General features: G+C 43.5%; 1 protein-coding gene across 1 annotated transcript in view; it reads right to left on the reverse strand.

The window, feature by feature from the left end:
- Positions 1-613: 613 nt before the first annotated feature.
- LOC307027158 (isocitrate dehydrogenase [NAD] subunit alpha, mitochondrial-like) overlaps positions 614-22,146 on the reverse strand; it is a 42,797-nt gene continuing 21,264 nt past the window's right edge. The window contains exons 8-11 of the mRNA XM_079695351.1: positions 12,703-12,767; positions 10,581-10,665; positions 6,646-6,798; positions 614-1,080 (exon numbers count right to left, since the gene is read on the reverse strand). Of these exons, the coding sequence (XP_079551477.1) occupies positions 1,000-1,080; positions 6,646-6,798; positions 10,581-10,665; positions 12,703-12,767 (384 nt within the window). The 3' untranslated portion in view covers positions 614-999. The remainder of the gene's footprint in view (positions 1,081-6,645; positions 6,799-10,580; positions 10,666-12,702; positions 12,768-22,146) is intronic.

The raw sequence follows: 22,146 nt of genomic DNA on the forward strand, positions 1-22,146 counted from the left end.
TGTTGTTGTTGTTGTTGTGTGTCCTGTCTACAAAGTGTCTCTTGTTGTTGTGTGTCCTGTCTTCAAAGTGTCTCTTGTTGTTGTTGTGTTTCCTGTCTACAAAGTGTCTCTTGTTGTTGTGTGTCCTGTCTCCAAAGTGTCTCTTGTTGTTGTGTGTCCTGTCTACAAAGTGTCTCTTGTGTGTCCTGTCACCAAAGTGTCTCTTGTTGTTGTGTGTCCTGTCTTCAAAGTGTCTCTTGTGTGTCCTGTCTTCAAAGTGTCTCTTGTGTGTCCTGTCTCCAAAGTGTCTCTTGTTGTTGTGTGTCCTGTCTTCAAAGTGTCTCTTGTGTGTCCTGTCTTCAAAGTGTCTCTTGTGTGTCCTGTCTCCAAAGTGTCTCTTGTTGTTGTGTGTCCTGTCTACAAAGTGTCTCTTGTTGTTGTGTGTCCTGTCTCCAAAGTGTCTCTTGTTGTTGTGTGTCCTGTCTCCAAAGTGTCTCTTGTTGTTGTGTGTCCTGTCTCCAAAGTGTCTCTTGTTGTTGTGTGTCCTGTCTCCAAAGTGTCTCTTGTTGTTGTGTGTCCTGTCTCCAAAGTGTCTCTTGTTGTTGTGTGTCCTGTCAGGAAAGAGACACAGAGCTCAGATCTCTCCACAGTCTTTATTAATGTAGAAACAGAAGGAGCAGAATAAATAAGTTACACCAGACGACCGTTAGAAACAGATCCATCATCGAGCTATCATCAGGGGAGTGCTGGAAACTAAAATAACTATGATCAGAATGATATCTGAGTAAACTCTTGGTCGTGTGACATTGTGCGTATCTTGGTTGTGAATGTTTCATCGTGTTGGTCGACAGGAAGCTGCTGCAGGAAAACCCCCAAACACCCCGATATGGACAGGAAGCAGGACGTCTCCATGGAAACATACAAGAGATCAGGTGTTTCTCCATTTCAAACAGAAAACAATACATGAAGATAATCAGGTGTGTTCGGGGTCTCTCTGCTCAGCGGCGCCCCCTGCTGGGATCACATGTCTTGGATGCGACGGCAGATATCATCTGTGAACTCTGAACATTTAGAGTTTCCTCCGAGGTCCTTGGTCAGCACCTGACACACACACACACACACACACACACACACACACACACACACACACACACACACACACACACACACACACACACACACACACACACACACACACACACACACACACACACACACACACACACACACACACACACACACACACACACACACACACACACACACACACACACAATCAGCTCCATGGTGCAAACAGTAGTATAGTAAAATGGGGCTAAGATGACTCCCTGTCTCACCTTCTAGTCCCAGATACTGTCTCACCTTCTAGTCCCAGATACTGTCTCACCTTCTAGTCCCAGATACTGTCTCACCTTCTAGTCCCAGATACTGTCTCACCTTCTAGTCCCAGATACTGTCTCACCTTCTAGTCCCATATAATGTCTCACCTTCTAGTCCCAGATACTGTCTCACCTTTTAGTCCCTGATGGTGTCTCACTCCCTGTCTCACCTTCTAGTCCCTCTCCCTGTCTCACCTTCTTGTCCCCGATAGTTTCTCACATTCTAGTCCCTGATAGTGTCTCACTCCCTGTCTCACCTTCTAGTCCCTGATAGTGTCTCACTCCCTGTCTCACCTTCTAGTCCCTGATAGTGTCTCACCTTCTTGTCTCTGATGGTGTCTCACTCCTCGTCTCACCTTCTTGTCCCCGATAGTGTCTCACATTCTAGTCCCTGATAGTGTCTCACTCCCTGTCTCACCTTCTAGTCCCTGATAGTGTCTCACTCCCTGTCTCACCTTCTAGTCCCTGATAGTGTCTCACTCCCTGTCTCACCTTCTTGTCCCCGATAGTGTCTCACATTATAGTCCCTGATAGTGTCTCACTCCCTGTCTCACCTTCTTGTCCCCGATAGTGTCTCACATTCTAGTCCCTGATAGTGTCTCACTCCCTGTCTCACCTTCTAGTCCCTGATAGTGTCTCACTCCCTGTCTCACCTTCTAGTCCCTGATAGTGTCTCACCTTCTTGTCTCTGATGGTGTCTCACTCCTCGTCTCACCTTCTTGTCCCCGATAGTGTCTCACATTCTAGTCCCTGATAGTGTCTCACTCCCTGTCTCACCTTCTAGTCCCTGATAGTGTCTCACTCCCTGTCTCACCTTCTAGTCCCTGATAGTGTCTCACTCCCTGTCTCACCTTCTAGTCCCTGATAGTGTCTCACTCCCTGTCTGTCTCACCTTCTAGTCCCTGATAGTGTCTCACCTTCTTGTCCCTGATGGTGTCTCACCTTCTAGTCCCTGATAGTGTCTCACTCCCTGTCTCACCTTCTTGTCCCCGATAGTGTCTCACATTCTTGTCCCTGATAGTGTCTCACTCCCTGTTTCACCTTCTAGTCCCTGATAGTGTCTCACTCCCTGTCTGTCTCACCTTCTAGTCCCTGATAGTGTCTCACCTTCTTGTCCCTGATGGTGTCTCACTCCCCGTCTCACCTTCTAGTCCCTGATAGTGTCTCACTCCCTGTCTCACCTTCTTGTCCCCGATAGTGTCTCACATTCTAGTCCCTGATAGTGTCTCACTCCCTGTTTCACCTTCTAGTCCCTGATAGTGTCTCACTCCCTGTCTCACCTTATTTTCCCTGATAGTGTCTCACTCCCTGTTTCACCTTCTAGTCCCTGATAGTGTCTCACATTCTAGTCCCTGATGGTGTCTCACCTTCTAGTCCCTGATAGTGTCTCACTCCCTGTCTCACCTTATTTTCCCTGATAGTGTCTCACTCCCTGTTTCACCTTCTAGTCCCTGATAGTGTCTCACCTTCTTGTCCCCGATAGTGTCTCACCTTCTAATCCCTGATAGTGTCTCACTCCCTGTCTCACCTTCTAGTCCCTGATAGTGTCTCACATTCTAGTCCCTGATGGTGTCTCACCTTCTAGTCCCTGATAGTGTCTCACCTTCTAGTCCCCGATAGTGTCTCACCTTATTTTCCCTGATAGTGTCTCACTCCCTGTCTCACCTTCTTGTCCCTGATGGTGTCTCACTCCCCGTCTCACCTTCTAGACCCTGATAGTGTCTCACTCCCTGTCGCACCTTCTTGTCCCCGATAGTGTCTCACATTATAGTCCCTGATAGTGTCTCACTCCCTGGCTCACCTTCTAGTCCCTGATAGTTTCTCACTCCCTGTCTCACCTTCTTGTCCCTGATGGTGTCTCACTCCCCGTCTCACCTTCTAGTCCCTGATAGTGTCTCACTCCCTGTCTCACCTTCTAGTCCCTGATAGTGTCTCACCTTCTTGTCCCTGATGGTGTCTCACTCCGTCTCACCTTCTAGTCCCTGATAGTGTCTCACCTTCTAGTCCCTGATAGTGTCTCACCTTCTAGTCCCTGATAGTATCTCACTCCCTGTCTCACCTTCTAGTCCCTGATAGTGTCTCACCTTCTTGTCCCTGATAGTGTCTCTCTCACCTTCTTGTCCCTGATGGTGTCTCACTCCCTGTCTCACCTTCTAGTCCCTGATAGTGTCTCACTCCCTGTCTCACCTTCTAGTCCCTGATAGTGTCTCACTCCGTCTCACCTTCTAGTCCCTGATAGTGTCTCTCTCACTTTCTTGTCCCTGATGGTGTCTCACTCCCTGTCTCACCTTCTAGTCCCTGATAGTGTCTCACTCCCTGTCTCACCTTCTAGTCCCTGATAGTGTCTCACTCCCTGTCTCACATTCTAGTCCCTGATGGTGTCTCACATTCTAGTCCCTGATGGTGTCTCACCTTCTAGTCACTGATAGTGTCTCACTCCCTGTCTCACATTCTAGTCCCTGATGGTGTCTCACCTTCTAATCCCTGATAGTGTCTCACTCCCTGTCTCACCTTCTAGTCCCTGATAGTGTCTCACATTCTAGTCCCTGATGGTGTCTCACCTTCTAGTCCCTGATAGTGTCTCACCTTCTAGTCCCCGATAGTGTCTCACCTTCTAGTCCCTGATAGTTTCTCACTCCCTGTCTCACATTCTAGTCCCTGATGGTGTCTCACCTTCTAGTCCCTGATGGTGTCTCACTCCCTGTCTCACATTCTAGTCCCTGATGGTGTCTCACCTTGTAGTCCCTGATAGTGTCTCACTCCCTGTCTCACATTTTAGTCCCTGAGGGTGTCTCACCTTCTAGTCCCTGATAGTGTCTCACTCCCTGTCTCACCTTCTAGTCCCTGATGGTGTCTCACCTTCTAGTCCCTGATGGTGTCTCACTCCCTGTCTCACATTCTAGTCCCTGATGGTGTCTCACCTTGTAGTCCCTGATAGTGTCTCACTCCCTGTCTCACATTTTAGTCCCTGAGGGTGTCTCACCTTCTAGTCCCTGATAGTGTCTCACTCCCTGTCTCACCTTCTAGTCCCTGATGGTGTCTCACTCCCTGTCTCACCTTCTAGTCCCTGATGGTGTCTCACTCCCTGTCTCACCTTCTTGTCCCTGATGGTGTCTCACTCCCTGTCTCACATTCTATTCCCTGATGGTGTCTCACCTTCTTGTCCCTGATGGTGTCTCACCTTCTAGTCCCTGATAGTGTCTCACTCCCTGTCTCACCTTCTAGTCCCTGATAGTGTCTCACCTTCTAGTCCCTGATAGTGTCTCACTCCCTGTCTCACATTATATTCCCTGATAGTGTCTCACCTTCTAGTCCCTGATAGTGTCTCACTCCCTGTCTCACCTTCTTGTCCCTGATGGTGTCTCACTCCCTGTCTCACCTTCTTGTCCCTGATGGTGTCTCACTCCCTGTCTCACCTTCTTGTCCCTGATGGTGTCTCACCTTCTTGTCCCTGATGGTGTCTCACCTTCTAGTCCCTGATAGTGTCTCACTCCCTGTCTCACATTCTAGTCCCTGATAGTGTCTCACATTCTAGTCCCTGATGGTGTCTCACCTTCTAGTCCCTGATAGTGTCTCACCTTCTAGTCCCCGATGGTGTCTCACCTTCTAGTCCCTGATAGTTTCTCACTCCCTGTCTCACATTCTAGTCCCTGATGGTGTCTCACTCCCTGTCTCACATTCTAGTCCCTGATGGTGTCTCACCTTGTAGTCCCTGATAGTGTCTCACTCCCTGTCTCACATTTTAGTCCCTGAGGGTGTCTCACCTTCTAGTCCCTGATAGTGTCTCACTCCCTGTCTCACCTTCTTGTCCCTGATGGTGTTTCACTCCCTGTCTCACATTCTATTCCCTGATGGTGTCTCACCTTCTTGTCCCTGATAGTGTCTCACTCCCTGTCTCACATTATATTCCCTGATAGTGTCTCACCTTCTAGTCCCTGATAGTGTCTCACTCCCTGTCTCACCTTCTAGTCCCTGATAGTGTCTCACTCCCTGTCTCACCTTCTTGTCCCTGATGGTGTCTCACCTTCTTGTCCCTGATGGTGTCTCACCTTCTTGTCCCTGATGGTGTCTCACTCCCTGTCTCACCTTCTAGTCCCTGATAGTGTCTCACCTTCTTGTCCCTGATAGTGTCTCACTCCCTGTCTCACCTTCTAGTTCCTGATAGTGTCTCACTCCCTGTCTCACCTTCTTGTCCCTGATGGTGTCTCACCTTCTAGTCCTTGATACTGTCTCACTCCCTGTCTCACCTTCTAGTCCCTGATAGTGTCTCACTCCCTGTCTCACCTTCTAATCCCTGATAGTGTCTCACTCCCCGTCTCACCTTCTATTCCCTGATAGTGTCTCACCTTCTTGTCCCTGATAGTGTCTCACCTTATTGTCCCTGATGGTGTCTCACTCCATGTCTCACCTTCTAGTCCCTGATAGTGTCTCACTCCATGTCTCACCTTCTAATCCCTGATAGTGTCTCACTCCCTGTCTCACCTTCTAGTCCCTGATAGTGTCTCACTCCCTGTCTCACCTTATAGTCCCTGATAGTGTCTCACTCCCTGTCTCACCTTCTAATCCCTGATAGTGTCTCACTCCCCGTCTCACCTTCTATTCCCTGATAGTGTCTCACTCCCTGTCTCACCTTATAGTCCCTGATAGTGTCTCACTCCCTGTCTCACCTTCTAATCCCTGATAGTGTCTCACTCCCCGTCTCACCTTCTATTCCCTGATAGTGTCTCACCTTCTTGTCCCTGATAGTGTCTCACTCCCTGTCTCACATTATATTCCCTGATAGTGTCTCACCTTCTAGTCCCTGATAGTGTCTCACCTTCTTGTCCCTGATGGTGTCTCACTCCATGTCTCACCTTCTAATCCCTGATAGTGTCTCACTCCCTGTCTCACCTTCTATTCCCTGATAGTGTCTCACTCCCTGTCTCACCTTCTATTCCCTGATAGTGTCTCACCTTCTTGTCCCTGATAGTGTCTCACTCCCTGTCTCACCTTCTATTCCCTGATAGTGTCTCACCTTCTTGTCCCTGATAGTGTCTCACTCCCTGTCTCACATTTTATTCCCTGATAGTGTCTCACCTTCTTGTCCTTGATAGTGTCTCACTCCCTGTCTCACATTTTATTCCCTGATAGTGTCTCACCTTCTATTCCCTGATAGTGTCTCACTCCCTGTCTCACCTTCTAGTCCCTGATAGTGTCTCACCTTCTAGTCCCTGATAGTGTCTCACCTTCTAGTCCCTGATAGTGTCTCACTCCCTGTCTCACCTTCTAGTCCCTGATAGTGTCTCACCTTCTTGTCCCTGATGGTGTCAAAGCAGGCCTTCTGGATGTTGTTCCCGATGTCGTGCAGTCCCATGTGACGCAGCATCATCACCGCGCTGAGAATAAGAGCCGTTGGGTTCGCCATGTCGAGTCCTGCAATGTCCGGGGCAGTGCCGTGCACCTGAACACACCACAACATTTTTATATATACTATAATGTACTTGAACACACCGTTATATTAACATAATGCACCTGAACACACCGTTATATTAATATAATGCACCTGAACACATCGTTATATTAATATAATGCACCTGAACACACCGTTATATTAATATAATGCACCTGAACACACCGTTATATTAATATAATGCACCTGAACACACCGTTATATTAATATAATATAATATATATATATAATAACTAGTCCATGCATTTGTCACTTCAAGGCTGGATTATTGTAACTCCTTATTATCAGGGTGTACCAAGAAGTCAGTCAAGTCTCTTCAGCTGATTCAAAATGCTGCAGCTCGTGTACTAACCAGAGTTAGGAAAAGGGACCACATTACTCCTGTTCTGGCTGCCTTACACTGGCTCCCTATAGAACACAGGATAGAATTTAAAATTCTTCTTCTCGCCTACAAAGCCCTTAATGGGCAGGCGCCATCTTACCTTAAAGAACTCATTATACCCTACTGTCCTACTAGGGCATTGCGTTCCAAGAATGCAGGGTTGTTGGTTGTTCCTAGAGTCTCTAAAAGTACAATGGGAGCCAGAGCCTTTTCTTATCAAGCTCCACTTTTGTGGAATCAGCTTCCAGTTTGTGTTCGGGCGGCAGACACCCTATCCGTTTTTAAGAGTGCGCTTAAGACCTTCCTTTTTGATAAAGCTTATAGTTAGGGCTGATTAGATTCAGCCCCTAGTTTTGCTGATATAGGCTTAGTTTGTCGGGGGACATCTTACTTCTTCCTTCTCTCTGTCTATACCTGTGTACTCTCATGTTCCCATTAACCCAGCTTCCCCAAATGTCTTTCTTTTTGGTGTCTATATACGCCGGGATCCGGAGTCATGGATGATCCTGCGGTCCTGTGTCATGGATTGCGAGTCCTGGATCTTGAGTCGTGGCTGTGGTCCTGGATCATAAGTCCTGGATGGATATCCTCGTGGATTCATCTTCTTATTATACACACATGCATTTCCAAACATTTGGACTACCTATGTTTCAAATGTATTATCTTTTCAATTTACACACGGCATCTATTGCACGTCTGTCCGTCCTGGGAGAGGGATCCCTCCTCTGTTGCTCTCCCTGAGGTTTCTCCATGTTCCCCTTTAAACTGTGGGTTTCTCTGGAAGTTTTTCCATGTACGATGTGAGGGTCTAAGGACAGAGGGTCTAAGGACAGAGGGTCTAAAGACAGAGGGTCTAAAGACAGAGGGTGCCATATTGTCATACTGATATTCTGTACAAACTGTGAAGTCCACTGAGACAAATGTAACATTTGTGATATTGGGCTATATAAATAAACATTGATTGATTGATTGATTGATATACCTGAACACACCGTTATATTAATATAATGCACCTGAACACACCGTTATATTAATATAATGCACCTGAACACACCGTTATATTAACATAATGCACCTGAACACACCGTTATATTAACATAATGCACCTGAACACACCGTTATATTAATATAATGCACCTGAACACACCGTTATATTAATATAATGCACCTGAACACACCGTTATATATATATATTACATTACATTTACAATAAGTTCATCAGGTTTCATAGAGCTAAACATTTCAAGTGTTACTCAACTGGCTTTAGATAAGCCAGTCCTTTATTAGTATATAAGTGCTTTGTTAGTAATTCTATCTCTCGAAGTGGAGTCTAAAGAGATGCGCGACCGATAAACCTGCGAAACACACACAAAACAGGGAAAACGACCGGCAAAAGCACAGAAAAGGTTCGGAAATCATGACGGGTGATAGGCCGCGTGAGCCCAGTCATGTGGCGAAGCCCACGTGACTGCAACTCGCATGATTGATATCGGTAGGATCAATTTAGTCGCTCGCAACGCGAGCGATAACCATGCAAAACCCACACAAAACAGGGCAAAAGACGGGCAAAAGTGGCCTAAATCATGACAGTAGGTAGCCCACGCCAACCGAGTCACATGGGCGCGAGCCATCCTAGGCCGTCCATAAACATGATTGATATCGGTAGGATATTATTATTATTATTCTTATTCTTCTTCTGATTATTATTTGAATACATTGCGCGCACTTTTGACCCCCGCAACATATGTGAAAACTCAAAAATTTCGCATGCGCATCACAAGTCGTGAAAATAGCGATGTGTAATTGGTACCGGAACTTTGCGTAAAAAATTGCGTAGACCACGCCCACTTCCGTTTTTAACGTTAACTCCCCCTACTTTAACTTTCACGTAAACCAACGAAACTCGCTACGCATATCTAGGGTGCGGAGACGAGCAAAAAAGCATCTTGGAGGGGTATAAAATAACGTACAGCAAGTCGGCCATTTTGAATTTGGCGTTGGGAAAAACGCGATTTATCGCGTTTTTCGTCCTCCGCACTTTAACGAACTCCTCCTAGGGGCTTTATCCGTACGACTCCAAATTCGTCGGGTAGCTTCTCGACAAATGGGCGATCTAAAGTTATCACGGAACTTCTTTTCTTTCGCACGGCGCAGCCGTGATTTGGCGCCAAAGTTCGCGTTCGCTCGATGCTAGGCCATCCCTCGCCATGGAACACGATGATGTCATAATTCAAACTGACATGCTCAGAACGCCACCAAACTTCACATGATGATTAACACTGCGGCCCTGAACAGCTCTACATCAAATCCGATGTTACTTAATATGGTGTTACCATGGCAACGGATCCCTTGCCATAACACACGGTGTCGCTGTAACTCCAATGGACACGGTCCCATCGTCCCCCAATCTTCACTTTTATATCACCGGTGAATGCCTCAACAGCTCTACATGAAATCTGAGATCTCATCGTATGCCGTTTCCATGGCAACGAATCCCTCGCCAAAAAACACGATGTTCTGTTAACTCAATGGAAAATCGTCCAAACGGCACCAGACTTCATATGATGGGTGATGGTCAGGCCCTAAACAGCTCTATGCCAATTATGGGATGTCATCGTATGCCGTTTCCATGGCAACGCATCCCCCTCCATAAAATCCAATGTTGTCTTAACTCAATGGAAAATGGTCCAAACGGCACCAGACTTCAGATCACAGTTAATGGTCCGGCCCTCAACACCTCAATGTGACAATAGTGAGTTTTCCTCAAAAGCTGTTGCCATGGCAACGCACCCCTCGCCGTTAAGCACGATATTGCTAAAACTCCTGTTTAAATGTTCAAAAAGTGTTCAAATTTCACATGTGTGCTAACGGTCAACCCCTCGAGACATATATGTGTCAGTTTTGAGATTTCGTCAAATGTCGTTGCTATGGTAACTAAATGGTCGCCGTGAAACACGGTTCTCTCATAACTCCAGTTAACTTGCTCCAAACGGCCCAAAACTTCACAGGTTTGATAACGATGCAGCCCTCAACACATCTAGGCGTATTATGGGGTGTCATCAAATTCCGTTGCCATGGCGACAGATCACTCCCCATCAAACACAATGTTTGTGATACTGCTGTAACTCCTGTGTACGTTGTCCGATCGGCCTGAAACTTCCCACGTTTGCCAACGGCCGAGTCCTCGAGACATCTGCCTGACGTCGACGTGCGGACAACAGCCTGCGGAGCGTCGAAGACCCGCTCAATGCTGCTCGCAGCTTTAATTAATGATTATTTTTGAAAGAAAGCATTTTTAATTAGTTTTCTTCTGTGCTAAAGGTTTAATATCCAATTCATGTTAAAATGAATGTAAAAATATAAAAGTTAAATAAATGGAAGGAAAACGAACCGATTCAAAGATGGCGACTCCGTTGGCTCCGATGTTTCCGCTGGGCGTCACTCCGAGTCCTCCGATCAGCCCGGCACACAGATCACTGGGACCAACACATCAGGTGTTAGATTACACTGATCACTGGGACCGACACATCAGGTGTTAGATTACACTGATCACTGGGACCAACGCATCAGGTGTTAGATTACACTGATCACTGGGACCGACACATCAGGTGTTAGATTACACTGATCACTGGGACCAACGCATCAGGTGTTAGATTACACTGATCACTGGGACCAACGCATCAGGTGTTAGATTACACTGATCACTGGGACCAACGCATCAGGTGTTAGATTACACTGATCACTGGGACCAACACATCAGGTGTTAGATTACACTGATCACTGGGACCAACACATCAGGTGTTAGATTACACTGATCACTGGGACCAACACATCAGGTGTTAGATTACACTGATCACTGGGACCAACACATCAGGTGTTAGATTACACAGACGGAGAGAGAGAGCAGCTCCAGGGGAGTATACTACGAAGCAGGATTTTCTCTTAGCGGCTAACTTCAGGGAAAACTCTGGGTAACCTGGTCCGGAGCAGGCTAAGAGCTCAACTCAGTGAAAGCACTGCCTGCTGACCAATCAGAGCTCAGTGTGCGGAGTTTAAAGCGATCAAGTCATATTACAGGAGAAAGGAAAAACAGAAAAGCTGCCGTTGCAGGAAAGACGGCCGGCAGAAATCAGCGACTGTGTGAACGTGAACATGAATAGAATATCACCTCCCATCTTCAGAGCAATCTGACTATTAGAACATTAGCATTAAGAAAGCTTACTTAAATATCTGCCACAACATAAGTAACCGGATCAGAGTAACATTAAGTACAGTCCGCGGCATATCACATCATAATGTATCATCTCCTTATCTGAGTCAGCTGAGCCGTATCTGGCCGTGCAACACTCACAGTGTCACATACTGTATGCAGAAGGATTATTTGAAGCAACACATTAAGTTGAGGAAACACTCGAGTCAAATGTAATGAAAGTCAGATGGTGTCTTAGACGGGGCAGTGATATCATAAACCTGTTCATGTACGCATTCAAACACTTGTTCTGTTACCAGCTGTATTCACCTTGCAGGTGCAGCTATGTGGCTTTGATCCTGGATCAAGTGTTTAAGTCATGGATGTTTAAAGTTTAACTTCTTCATATGTCTAATATTATAGTTGACTTTTCATTCAGGAAGTATGACGCTGCGCTGTCAGTACGCTTCTCCATGTTTGTGATTGGTCGAATGCTCCAGATACCACCCCTTTCATGTGAACGCGCTCCTAACTAGATAGGACACGGCTGGCTTGAGTGATCCACTTGATAACCCGCGTCGTAGGACCGTTTAGCGAGAGCGCGTATGTTCTGGATTAGGCTAACCGGCTAACTCCAACATATCCAGGTTAGGTTGAACCAGCTTCGTAGTACAGGCTCCAGAACTCTCTCAATCACACACACTCAGGTTCATCTGCAGCCCTCACACACTTCTGTATTGAATACCCTACTTTGTATCTGGTTTTGGTTATTGTTGATTTGTAAATGCAACTTGTATATTTTCTACTTTTGTTTATTTCTAGTCTTTTATTTTTTATTGTACAATGCCATTTATTTTAATGCTGCTGTAACACACACGTTTACCAAATTGGGATCAATAAAGTACTTCTTATCTCTTATCTGATCACAAAGGAATCAACTGGAGCTGTGAACCTGACAGGATGTGTGATTACCTAGCAGAGCATCAGGACTGTTTGAGGCATATGATAGCTATGTGATTAACATGATGATGACAAATATGACAAGCATGATCATTTCTGACGTGGAGCTAATCTGAAGTAAACATTGAATACTGCTTTCTATTCCTCCATCTTGTGACTGAGTAACTCCCTCTCTTGGATATCAGCATGTGAAGGACACTGTTCAGGAACTAGTTGATGCTCTCTATGTGATGACTACTACCATTCTGGAGAGGATCACAGATACATGGATCCTGAGGTTCAAGCTCAAGCCGGGGACCAGAGAGAGTTTTCTAACAGTTATCAAACATATCTTTAGTGAGAGGGTTATTATTAAAGATCTGACCTGAGGATGTCTCCGTACAGGTTCGGCATCACGAGCACGTCGAACTGAGTGGGATCCTGAACCATCTGAAATATCATCAATACATCATCAATACATCTGTTCAAACCATTAACATACTGTCATTCTTAATATCTACTTTAAAGAGTCCTCTCCTGCTGATGTTCAGGTGTATATCAGTATGTAGAGTCTCTACTTTAAAGAGTCCTCTCCTGCTGATGTTCAGGTGTATATCAGTATGTAGTGTCTCTACTTTAAAGAGTCCTCTCCTGCTGATGTTCAGGTGTATATCAGTATGTAGTTTCTCTACTTTAAAGAGTCCTCTCCTGCTGATGTTCAGGTTGATATCAGTATGTAGTGTCTCTACTTTAAAGAGTCCTCTCCTGCTGATGTTCAGGTGTATATCAGTATGTAGTGTCTCTACTTTAAAGAGTCCTCTCCTGCTGATGTCCAGGTGTATATCAGTATGTAGTGTCTCTACTTTAAAGAGTCCTCTCCTGCTGATGTTCAGGTGTATATCAGTATGTAGTGTCTCTACTTTAAAGAGTCCTCTCCTGCTGATGTCCAGGTGTATATCAGTATGTAGTGTCTCTACTTTAAAGAGTCCTCTCCTGCTGATGTTCAGGTGTATATCAGTATGTAGTTTCTCTACTTTAAAGAGTCCTCTCCTGCTGATGTCCAGGTGTATATCAGTATGTAGTGTCTCTACTTTAAAGAGTCCTCTCCTGCTGATGTTCAGGTGTATATCAGTATGTAGTGTCTCTACTTTAAAGAGTCCTCTCCTGCTGATGTCCAGGTGTATATCAGTATGTAGTGTCTCTACTTTAAAGAGTCCTCTCCTGCTGATGTCCAGGTGTATATCAGTATGTAGTGTCTCTACTTTAAAGAGTCCTCTCCTGCTGATGTTCAGGTGTATATCAGTATGTAGTGTCTCTACTTTAAAGAGTCCTCTCCTGCTGATGTTCAGGTTGATATCAGTATGTAGTGTCTCTACTTTAAAGAGTCCTCTCCTGCTGATGTCCAGGTGTATATCAGTATGTAGTGTCTCTACTTTAAAGAGTCCTCTCCTGCTGATGTTCAGGTGTATATCAGTATGTAGTGTCTCTACTTTAAAGAGTCCTCTCCTGCTGATGTTCAGGTTGATATCAGTATGTAGTGTCTCTACTTTAAAGAGTCCTCTCCTGCTGATGTTCAGGTGTATATCAGTATGTAGTGTCTCTACTTTAAAGAGTCCTCTCCTGCTGATGTCCAGGTGTATATCAGTATGTAGTGTCTCTACTTTAAAGAGTCCTCTCCTGCTGATGTTCAGGTGTATATCAGTATGTAGTTTCTCTACTTTAAAGAGTCCTCTCCTGCTGATGTTCAGGTTGATATCAGTATGTAGTGTCTCTACTTTAAAGAGTCCTCTCCTGCTGATGTTCAGGTGTATATCAGTATGTAGTGTCTCTACTTTAAAGAGTCCTCTCCTGCTGATGTCCAGGTGTATATCAGTATGTAGTGTCTCTACTTTAAAGAGTCCTCTCCTGCTGATGTTCAGGTGTATATCAGTATGTAGTGTCTCTACTTTAAAGAGTCCTCTCCTGCTGATGTCCAGGTGTATATCAGTATGTAGTGTCTCTACTTTAAAGAGTCCTCTCCTGCTGATGTTCAGGTGTATATCAGTATGTAGTTTCTCTACTTTAAAGAGTCCTCTCCTGCTGATGTTCAGGTTGATATCAGTATGTAGTGTCTCTACTTTAAAGAGTCCTCTCCTGCTGATGTTCAGGTGTATATCAGTATGTAGTGTCTCTACTTTAAAGAGTCCTCTCCTGCTGATGTTCAGGTGTATATCAGTATGTAGTGTCTCTACTTTAAAGAGTCCTCTCCTGCTGATGTTTAGATGTATATCAGTATGTAGTGTCTCTACTTTAAAGAGTCCTCTCCTGCTGATGTTCAGGTGTATATCAGTATGTATTGTCTCTACTTTAAAGAGTCCTCTCCTGCTGATGTTTAGATGTATATCAGTATGTAGTGTCTCTACTTTAAAGAGTCCTCTCCTGCTGATGTTCAGGTGTATATCAGTATGTAGTGTCTCTACTTTAAAGAGTCCTCTCCTGCTGATGTTCAGGTGTATATCAGTATGTAGTTTCTCTACTTTAAAGAGTCCTCTCCTGCTGATGTTCAGGTGTATATCAGTATGTAGTGTCTCTACTTTAAAGAGTCCTCTCCTGCTGATGTTCAGGTGTATATCAGTATGTAGTGTCTCTACTTTAAAGAGTCCTCTCCTGCTGATGTTCAGGTGTATATCAGTATGTAGTGTCTCTACTTTAAAGAGTCCTCTCCTGCTGATGTTCAGGTGTATATCAGTATGTAGTGTCTCTACTTTAAAGAGTCCTCTCCTGCTGATGTTCAGGTGTATATCAGTATGTAGTGTCTCTACTTTAAAGAGTCCTCTCCTGCTGATGTTCAGGTGTATATCAGTATGTAGTGTCTCTACTTTAAAGAGTCCTCTCCTGCTGATGTTCAGGTGTATATCAGTATGTAGTGTCTCTACTTTAAAGAGTCCTCTCCTGCTGATGTTCAGGTGTATATCAGTATGTAGTGTCTCTACTTTAAAGAGTCCTCTCCTGCTGATGTTCAGGTGTATATCAGTATGTAGTGTCTCTACTTTAAAGAGTCCTCTCCTGCTGATGTTCAGGTGTATATCAGTATGTAGTGTCTCTACTTTAAAGAGTCCTCTCCTGCTGATGTTCAGGTGGATATCAGTATGTAGTGTCTCTACTTTAAAGAGTCCTCTCCTGCTGATGTTCAGGTGTATATCAGTATGTAGTGTCTCTACTTTAATGAGTCCTCTCCTGCTGATGTCCAGGTGTATATCAGTATGTAGTGTCTCTACTTTAAAGAGTCCTCTCCTGCTGATGTTCAGGTGTATATCAGTATGTAGTGTCTCTACTTTAAAGAGTCCTCTCCTGCTGATGTTCAGGTGTATATCAGTATGTAGTGTCTCTACTTTAAAGAGTCCTCTCCTGCTGATGTTCAGGTGTATATCAGTATGTAGTTTCTCTACTTTAAAGAGTCCTCTCCTGCTGATGTTCAGGTTGATATCAGTATGTAGTGTCTCTACTTTAAAGAGTCCTCTCCTGCTGATGTTCAGGTGTATATCAGTATGTAGTGTCTCTACTTTAAAGAGTCCTCTCCTGCTGATGTTCAGGTGTATATCAGTATGTAGTGTCTCTACTTTAAAGAGTCCTCTCCTGCTGATGTTCAGGTGTATATCAGTATGTATTGTCTCTACTTTAAAGAGTCCTCTCCTGCTGATGTTTAGGTGTATATCAGTATGTAGTGTCTCTACTTTAAAGAGTCCTCTCCTGCTGATGTTCAGGTGTATATCAGTATTTAGTGTCTCTACTTTAAAGAGTCCTCTCCTGCTGATGTTCAGGTGTATATCAGTATGTATTGTCTCTACTTTAAAGAGTCCTCTCCTGCTGATGTTTAGATGTATATCAGTATGTAGTGTCTCTACTTTAAAGAGTCCTCTCCTGCTGATGTTCAGGTGTATATCAGTATGTATTGTCTCTACTTTAAAGAGTCCTCTCCTGCTGATGTTTAGGTGTATATCAGTATGTAGTGTCTCTACTTTAAAGAGTCCTCTCCTGCTGATGTTCAGGTGTATATCAGTATTTAGTGTCTCTACTTTAAAGAGTCCTCTCCTGCTGATGTTCAGGTGTATATCAGTATGTAGTGTCTCTACTTTAAAGAGTCCTCTCCTGCTGATGTTCAGGTGTATATCAGTATGTAGTTTCTCTACTTTAAAGAGTCCTCTCCTGTTGATGTTCAGGTGTATATCAGTATGTAGTGTCTCTACTTTAAAGAGTCCTCTCCTGCTGATGTTCAGGTGTATATCAGTATGTAGTTTCTCTACTTTAAAGAGTCCTCTCCTGCTGATGTTCAGGTTGATATCAGTATGTAGTGTCTCTACTTTAAAGAGTCCTCTCCTGCTGATGTTCAGGTGTATATCAGTATGTAGTGTCTCTACTTTAAAGAGTCCTCTCCTGCTGATGTTCAGGTGTATATCAGTATGTAGTGTCTCTACTTTAAAGAGTCCTCTCCTGCTGATGTTCAGGTGTATATCATTATGTATTGTCTCTACTTTAAAGAGTCCTCTCCTGCTGATGTTTAGATGTATATCAGTATGTAGTGTCTCTACTTTAAAGAGTCCTCTCCTGCTGATGTTCAGGTGTATATCAGTATTTAGTGTCTCTACTTTAAAGAGTCCTCTCCTGCTGATGTTCAGGTGTATATCAGTATGTATTGTCTCTACTTTAAAGAGTCCTCTCCTGCTGATGTTTAGGTGTATATCAGTATGTAGTGTCTCTACTTTAAAGAGTCCTCTCCTGCTGATGTTCAGGTGTATATCAGTATGTATTGTCTCTACTTTAAAGAGTCCTCTCCTGCTGATGTTTAGGTGTATATCAGTATGTAGTGTCTCTACTTTAAAGAGTCCTCTCCTGCTGATGTTCAGGTGTATATCAGTATTTAGTGTCTCTACTTTAAAGAGTCCTCTCCTGCTGATGTTCAGGTGTATATCAGTATGTAGTGTCTCTACTTTAAAGAGTCCTCTCCTGCTGATGTTCAGGTGTATATCAGTATGTAGTGTCTCTACTTTAAAGAGTCCTCTCCTGTTGATGTTCAGGTGTATATCAGTATGTAGTGTCTCTACTTTAAAGAGTCCTCTCCTGCTGATGTTCAGGTGTATATCAGTATGTAGTGTCTCTACTTTAAAGAGTCCTCTCCTGCTCTGATGTTCAGGTGTATATCAGTATGTAGTGTCTCTACTTTAAAGAGTCCTCTCCTGCTGATGTTCAGGTGTATATCAGTATGTAGTGTCTCTACTTTAAAGAGTCCTCTCCTGCTCTGATGTTCAGGTGTATATCAGTATTTAGTGTCTCTACTTTAAAGAGTCCTCTCCTGCTGATGTTCAGGTGTATATCAGTATGTATTGTCTCTACTTTAAAGAGTCCTCTCCTGCTGATGTTTAGGTGTATATCAGTATGTAGTGTCTCTACTTTAAAGAGTCCTCTCCTGCTGATGTTCAGGTGTATATCAGTATGTATTGTCTCTACTTTAAAGAGTCCTCTCCTGCTGATGTTTAGGTGTATATCAGTATGTAGTGTCTCTACTTTAAAGAGTCCTCTCCTGCTGATGTTCAGGTGTATATCAGTATTTAGTGTCTCTACTTTAAAGAGTCCTCTCCTGCTGATGTTCAGGTGTATATCAGTATGTAGTGTCTCTACTTTAAAGAGTCCTCTCCTGTTGATGTTCAGGTGTATATCAGTATGTAGTGTCTCTACTTTAAAGAGTCCTCTCCTGCTGATGTTCAGGTGTATATCAGTATGTAGTGTCTCTACTTTAAAGAGTCCTCTCCTGCTCTGATGTTCAGGTGTATATCAGTATGTAGTGTCTCTACTTTAAAGAGTCCTCTCCTGCTGATGTTCAGGTGTATATCAGTATGTAGTGTCTCTACTTTAAAGAGTCCTCTCCTGCTGATGTTCAGGTGTATATCAGTATGTAGTGTCTCTACTTTAAAGAGTCCTCTCCTGCTGATGTCCAGGTGTATATCAGTATGTAGTGTCTCTACTTTAAAGAGTCCTCTCCTGCTGATGTTCAGGTGTATATCAGTATGTAGTTTCTCTACTTTAAAGAGTCCTCTCCTGCTGATGTTCAGGTTGATATCAGTATGTAGTGTCTCTACTTTAAAGAGTCCTCTCCTGCTGATGTTCAGGTGTATATCAGTATGTAGTGTCTCTACTTTAAAGAGTCCTCTCCTGCTGATGTTCAGGTGTATATCAGTATGTAGTGTCTCTACTTTAAAGAGTCCTCTCCTGCTGATGTTCAGGTGTATATCAGTATGTATTGTCTCTACTTTAAAGAGTCCTCTCCTGCTGATGTTTAGATGTATATCAGTATGTAGTGTCTCTACTTTAAAGAGTCCTCTCCTGCTGATGTTCAGGTGTATATCAGTATTTAGTGTCTCTACTTTAAAGAGTCCTCTCCTGCTGATGTTCAGGTGTATATCAGTATGTAGTGTCTCTACTTTAAAGAGTCCTCTCCTGCTGATGTTCAGGTGTATATCAGTATGTAGCGTCTCTACTTTAAAGAGTCCTCTCCTGCTGATGTTCAGGTGTATATCAGTATGTAGTGTCTCTACTTTAAAGAGTCCTCTCCTGCTGATGTTCAGGTGTATATCAGTATGTAGTGTCTCTACTTTAAAGAGTCCTCTCCTGCTGATGTTCAGGTGTATATCAGTATGTATTGTCTCTACTTTAAAGAGTCCTCTCCTGCTGATGTTTAGATGTATATCAGTATGTAGTGTCTCTACTTTAAAGAGTCCTCTCCTGCTGATGTTCAGGTGTATATCAGTATGTAGTTTCTCTACTTTGAAGAGTCCTCTCCTGCTGATGTTCAGGTGTATATCAGTATGTAGTGTCTCTACTTTAAAGAGTCCTCTCCTGCTGATGTTCAGGTGTATATCAGTATGTAGTGTCTCTACTTTAAAGAGTCCTCTCCTGCTGATGTTCAGGTGTATATCAGTATGTAGTTTCTCTACTTTAAAGAGTCCTCTCCTGCTGATGTTCAGGTGTATATCAGTATGTAGTGTCTCTACTTTAAAGAGTCCTCTCCTGCTGATGTTCAGGTGTATATCAGTATGTAGTGTCTCTACTTTAAAGAGTCCTCTCCTGCTGATGTTCAGGTGTATATCAGTATGTAGTGTCTCTACTTTAAAGAGTCCTCTCCTGCTGATGTTCAGGTGTATATCAGTATGTAGTGTCTCTACTTTAAAGAGTCCTCTCCTGCTGATGTTCAGGTGTATATCAGTATGTAGTGTCTCTACTTTAAAGAGTCCTCTCCTGCTGATGTTCAGGTGTATATCAGTATGTAGTGTCTCTACTTTAAAGAGTCCTCTCCTGCTGATGTTCAGGTGTATATCAGTATGTAGTTTCTCTACTTTAAAGAGTCCTCTCCTGCTGATGTTCAGGTGTATATCAGTATGTAGTGTCTCTACTTTAAAGAGTCCTCTCCTGCTGATGTTCAGGTGTATATCAGTATGTAGTGTCTCTACTTTAAAGAGTCCTCTCCTGCTGATGTTCAGGTGTATATCAGTATGTAGTGTCTCTACTTTAAAGAGTCCTCTCCTGCTGATGTTCAGGTGTATATCAGTATGTAGTGTCTCTACTTTAAAGAGTCCTCTCCTGCTGATGTTCAGGTGTATATCAGTATGTAGTGTCTCTACTTTAAAGAGTCCTCTCCTGCTGATGTTCAGGTTGATTTCAGTATGTAGTGTCTCTACTTTAAAGAGTCCTCTCCTGCTGATGTTCAGGTGTATATCAGTATGTAGTGTCTCTACTTTAAAGAGTCCTCTCCTGCTGATGTCCAGGTGTATATCAGTATGTAGTGTCTCTACTTTAAAGAGTCCTCTCCTGCTGATGTTCAGGTGTATATCAGTATGTAGTTTCTCTACTTTAAAGAGTCCTCTCCTGCTGATGTTCAGGTTGATATCAGTATGTAGTGTCTCTACTTTAAAGAGTCCTCTCCTGCTGATGTTCAGGTGTATATCAGTATGTAGTGTCTCTACTTTAAAGAGTCCTCTCCTGCTGATGTTCAGGTGTATATCAGTATGTAGTGTCTCTACTTTAAAGAGTCCTCTCCTGCTGATGTTCAGGTGTATATCAGTATGTAGTGTCTCTACTTTAAAGAGTCCTCTCCTGCTGATGTTCAGGTGTATATCAGTATGTATTGTCTCTACTTTAAAGAGTCCTCTCCTGCTGATGTTCAGATGTATATCAGTATGTAGTGTCTCTACTTTAAAGAGTCCTCTCCTGCTGATGTTCAGGTGTATATCAGTATTTAGTGTCTCTACTTTAAAGAGTCCTCTCCTGCTGATGTTCAGGTGTATATCAGTATGTAGTGTCTCTACTTTAAAGAGTCCTCTCCTGCTGATGTTCAGGTGTATATCAGTATGTAGCGTCTCTACTTTAAAGAGTCCTCTCCTGCTGATGTTCAGGTGTATATCAGTATGTAGTGTCTCTACTTTAAAGAGTCCTCTCCTGCTGATGTTCAGGTGTATATCAGTATATAGTGTCTCTACTTTAAAGAGTCCTCTCCTGCTGATGTTCAGGTGTATATCAGTATGTATTGTCTCTACTTTAAAGAGTCCTCTCCTGCTGATGTTTAGATGTATATCAGTATGTAGTGTCTCTACTTTAAAGAGTCCTCTCCTGCTGATGTTCAGGTGTATATCAGTATGTAGTGTCTCTACTTTAAAGAGTCCTCTCCTGCTGATGTTCAGGTGTATATCAGTATGTAGTTTCTCTACTTTAAAGAGTCCTCTCCTGCTGATGTTCAGGTGTATATCAGTATGTAGTGTCTCTACTTTAAAGAGTCCTCTCCTGCTGATGTTCAGGTGTATATCAGTATGTAGTGTCTCTACTTTAAAGAGTCCTCTCCTGCTGATGTTCAGGTGTATATCAGTATGTAGTGTCTCTACTTTAAAGAGTCCTCTCCTGCTGATGTTCAGGTGTATATCAGTATGTAGTGTCTCTACTTTAAAGAGTCCTCTCCTGCTGATGTTCAGGTGTATATCAGTATGTAGTGTCTCTACTTTAAAGAGTCCTCTCCTGCTGATGTTCAGGTGTATATCAGTATGTAGTGTCTCTACTTTAAAGAGTCCTCTCCTGCTGATGTTCAGGTGTATATCAGTATGTAGTGTCTCTACTTTAAAGAGTCCTCTCCTGCTGATGTTCAGGTGTATATCAGTATGTAGTGTCTCTACTTTAAAGAGTCCTCTCCTGCTGATGTTCAGGTGTATATCAGTATGTAGTGTCTCTACTTTAAAGAGTCCTCTCCTGCTGATGTTCAGGTGTATATCAGTATGTAGTGTCTCTACTTTAAAGAGTCCTCTCCTGCTGATGTTCAGGTTGATATCAGTATGTAGTGTCTCTACTTTAAAGAGTCCTCTCCTGCTGATGTCCAGGTGTATATCAGTATGTAGTGTCTCTACTTTAAAGAGTCCTCTCCTGCTGATGTTCAGGTGTATATCAGTATGTAGTGTCTCTACTTTAAAGAGTCCTCTCCTGCTGATGTTCAGGTGTATATCAGTATGTAGTGTCTCTACTTTAAAGAGTCCTCTCCTGCTGATGTTCAGGTGTATATCAGTATGTAGTGTCTCTACTTTAAAGAGTCCTCTCCTGCTGATGTTCAGGTGTATATCAGTATGTAGTGTCTCTACTTTAAAGAGTCCTCTCCTGCTGATGTCCAGGTGTATATCAGTATGTAGTGTCTCTACTTTAAAGAGTCCTCTCCTGCTGATGTTCAGGTGTATATCAGTATGTAGTTTCTCTACTTTAAAGAGTCCTCTCCTGCTGATGTTCAGGTTGATATCAGTATGTAGTGTCTCTACTTTAAAGAGTC

Source organism: Notothenia rossii (assembly GCF_949606895.1).
Source record: "Notothenia rossii genome assembly, contig: scaffold_71, whole genome shotgun sequence".
Classification (NCBI taxonomy): domain Eukaryota; kingdom Metazoa; phylum Chordata; class Actinopteri; order Perciformes; family Nototheniidae; genus Notothenia; species Notothenia rossii.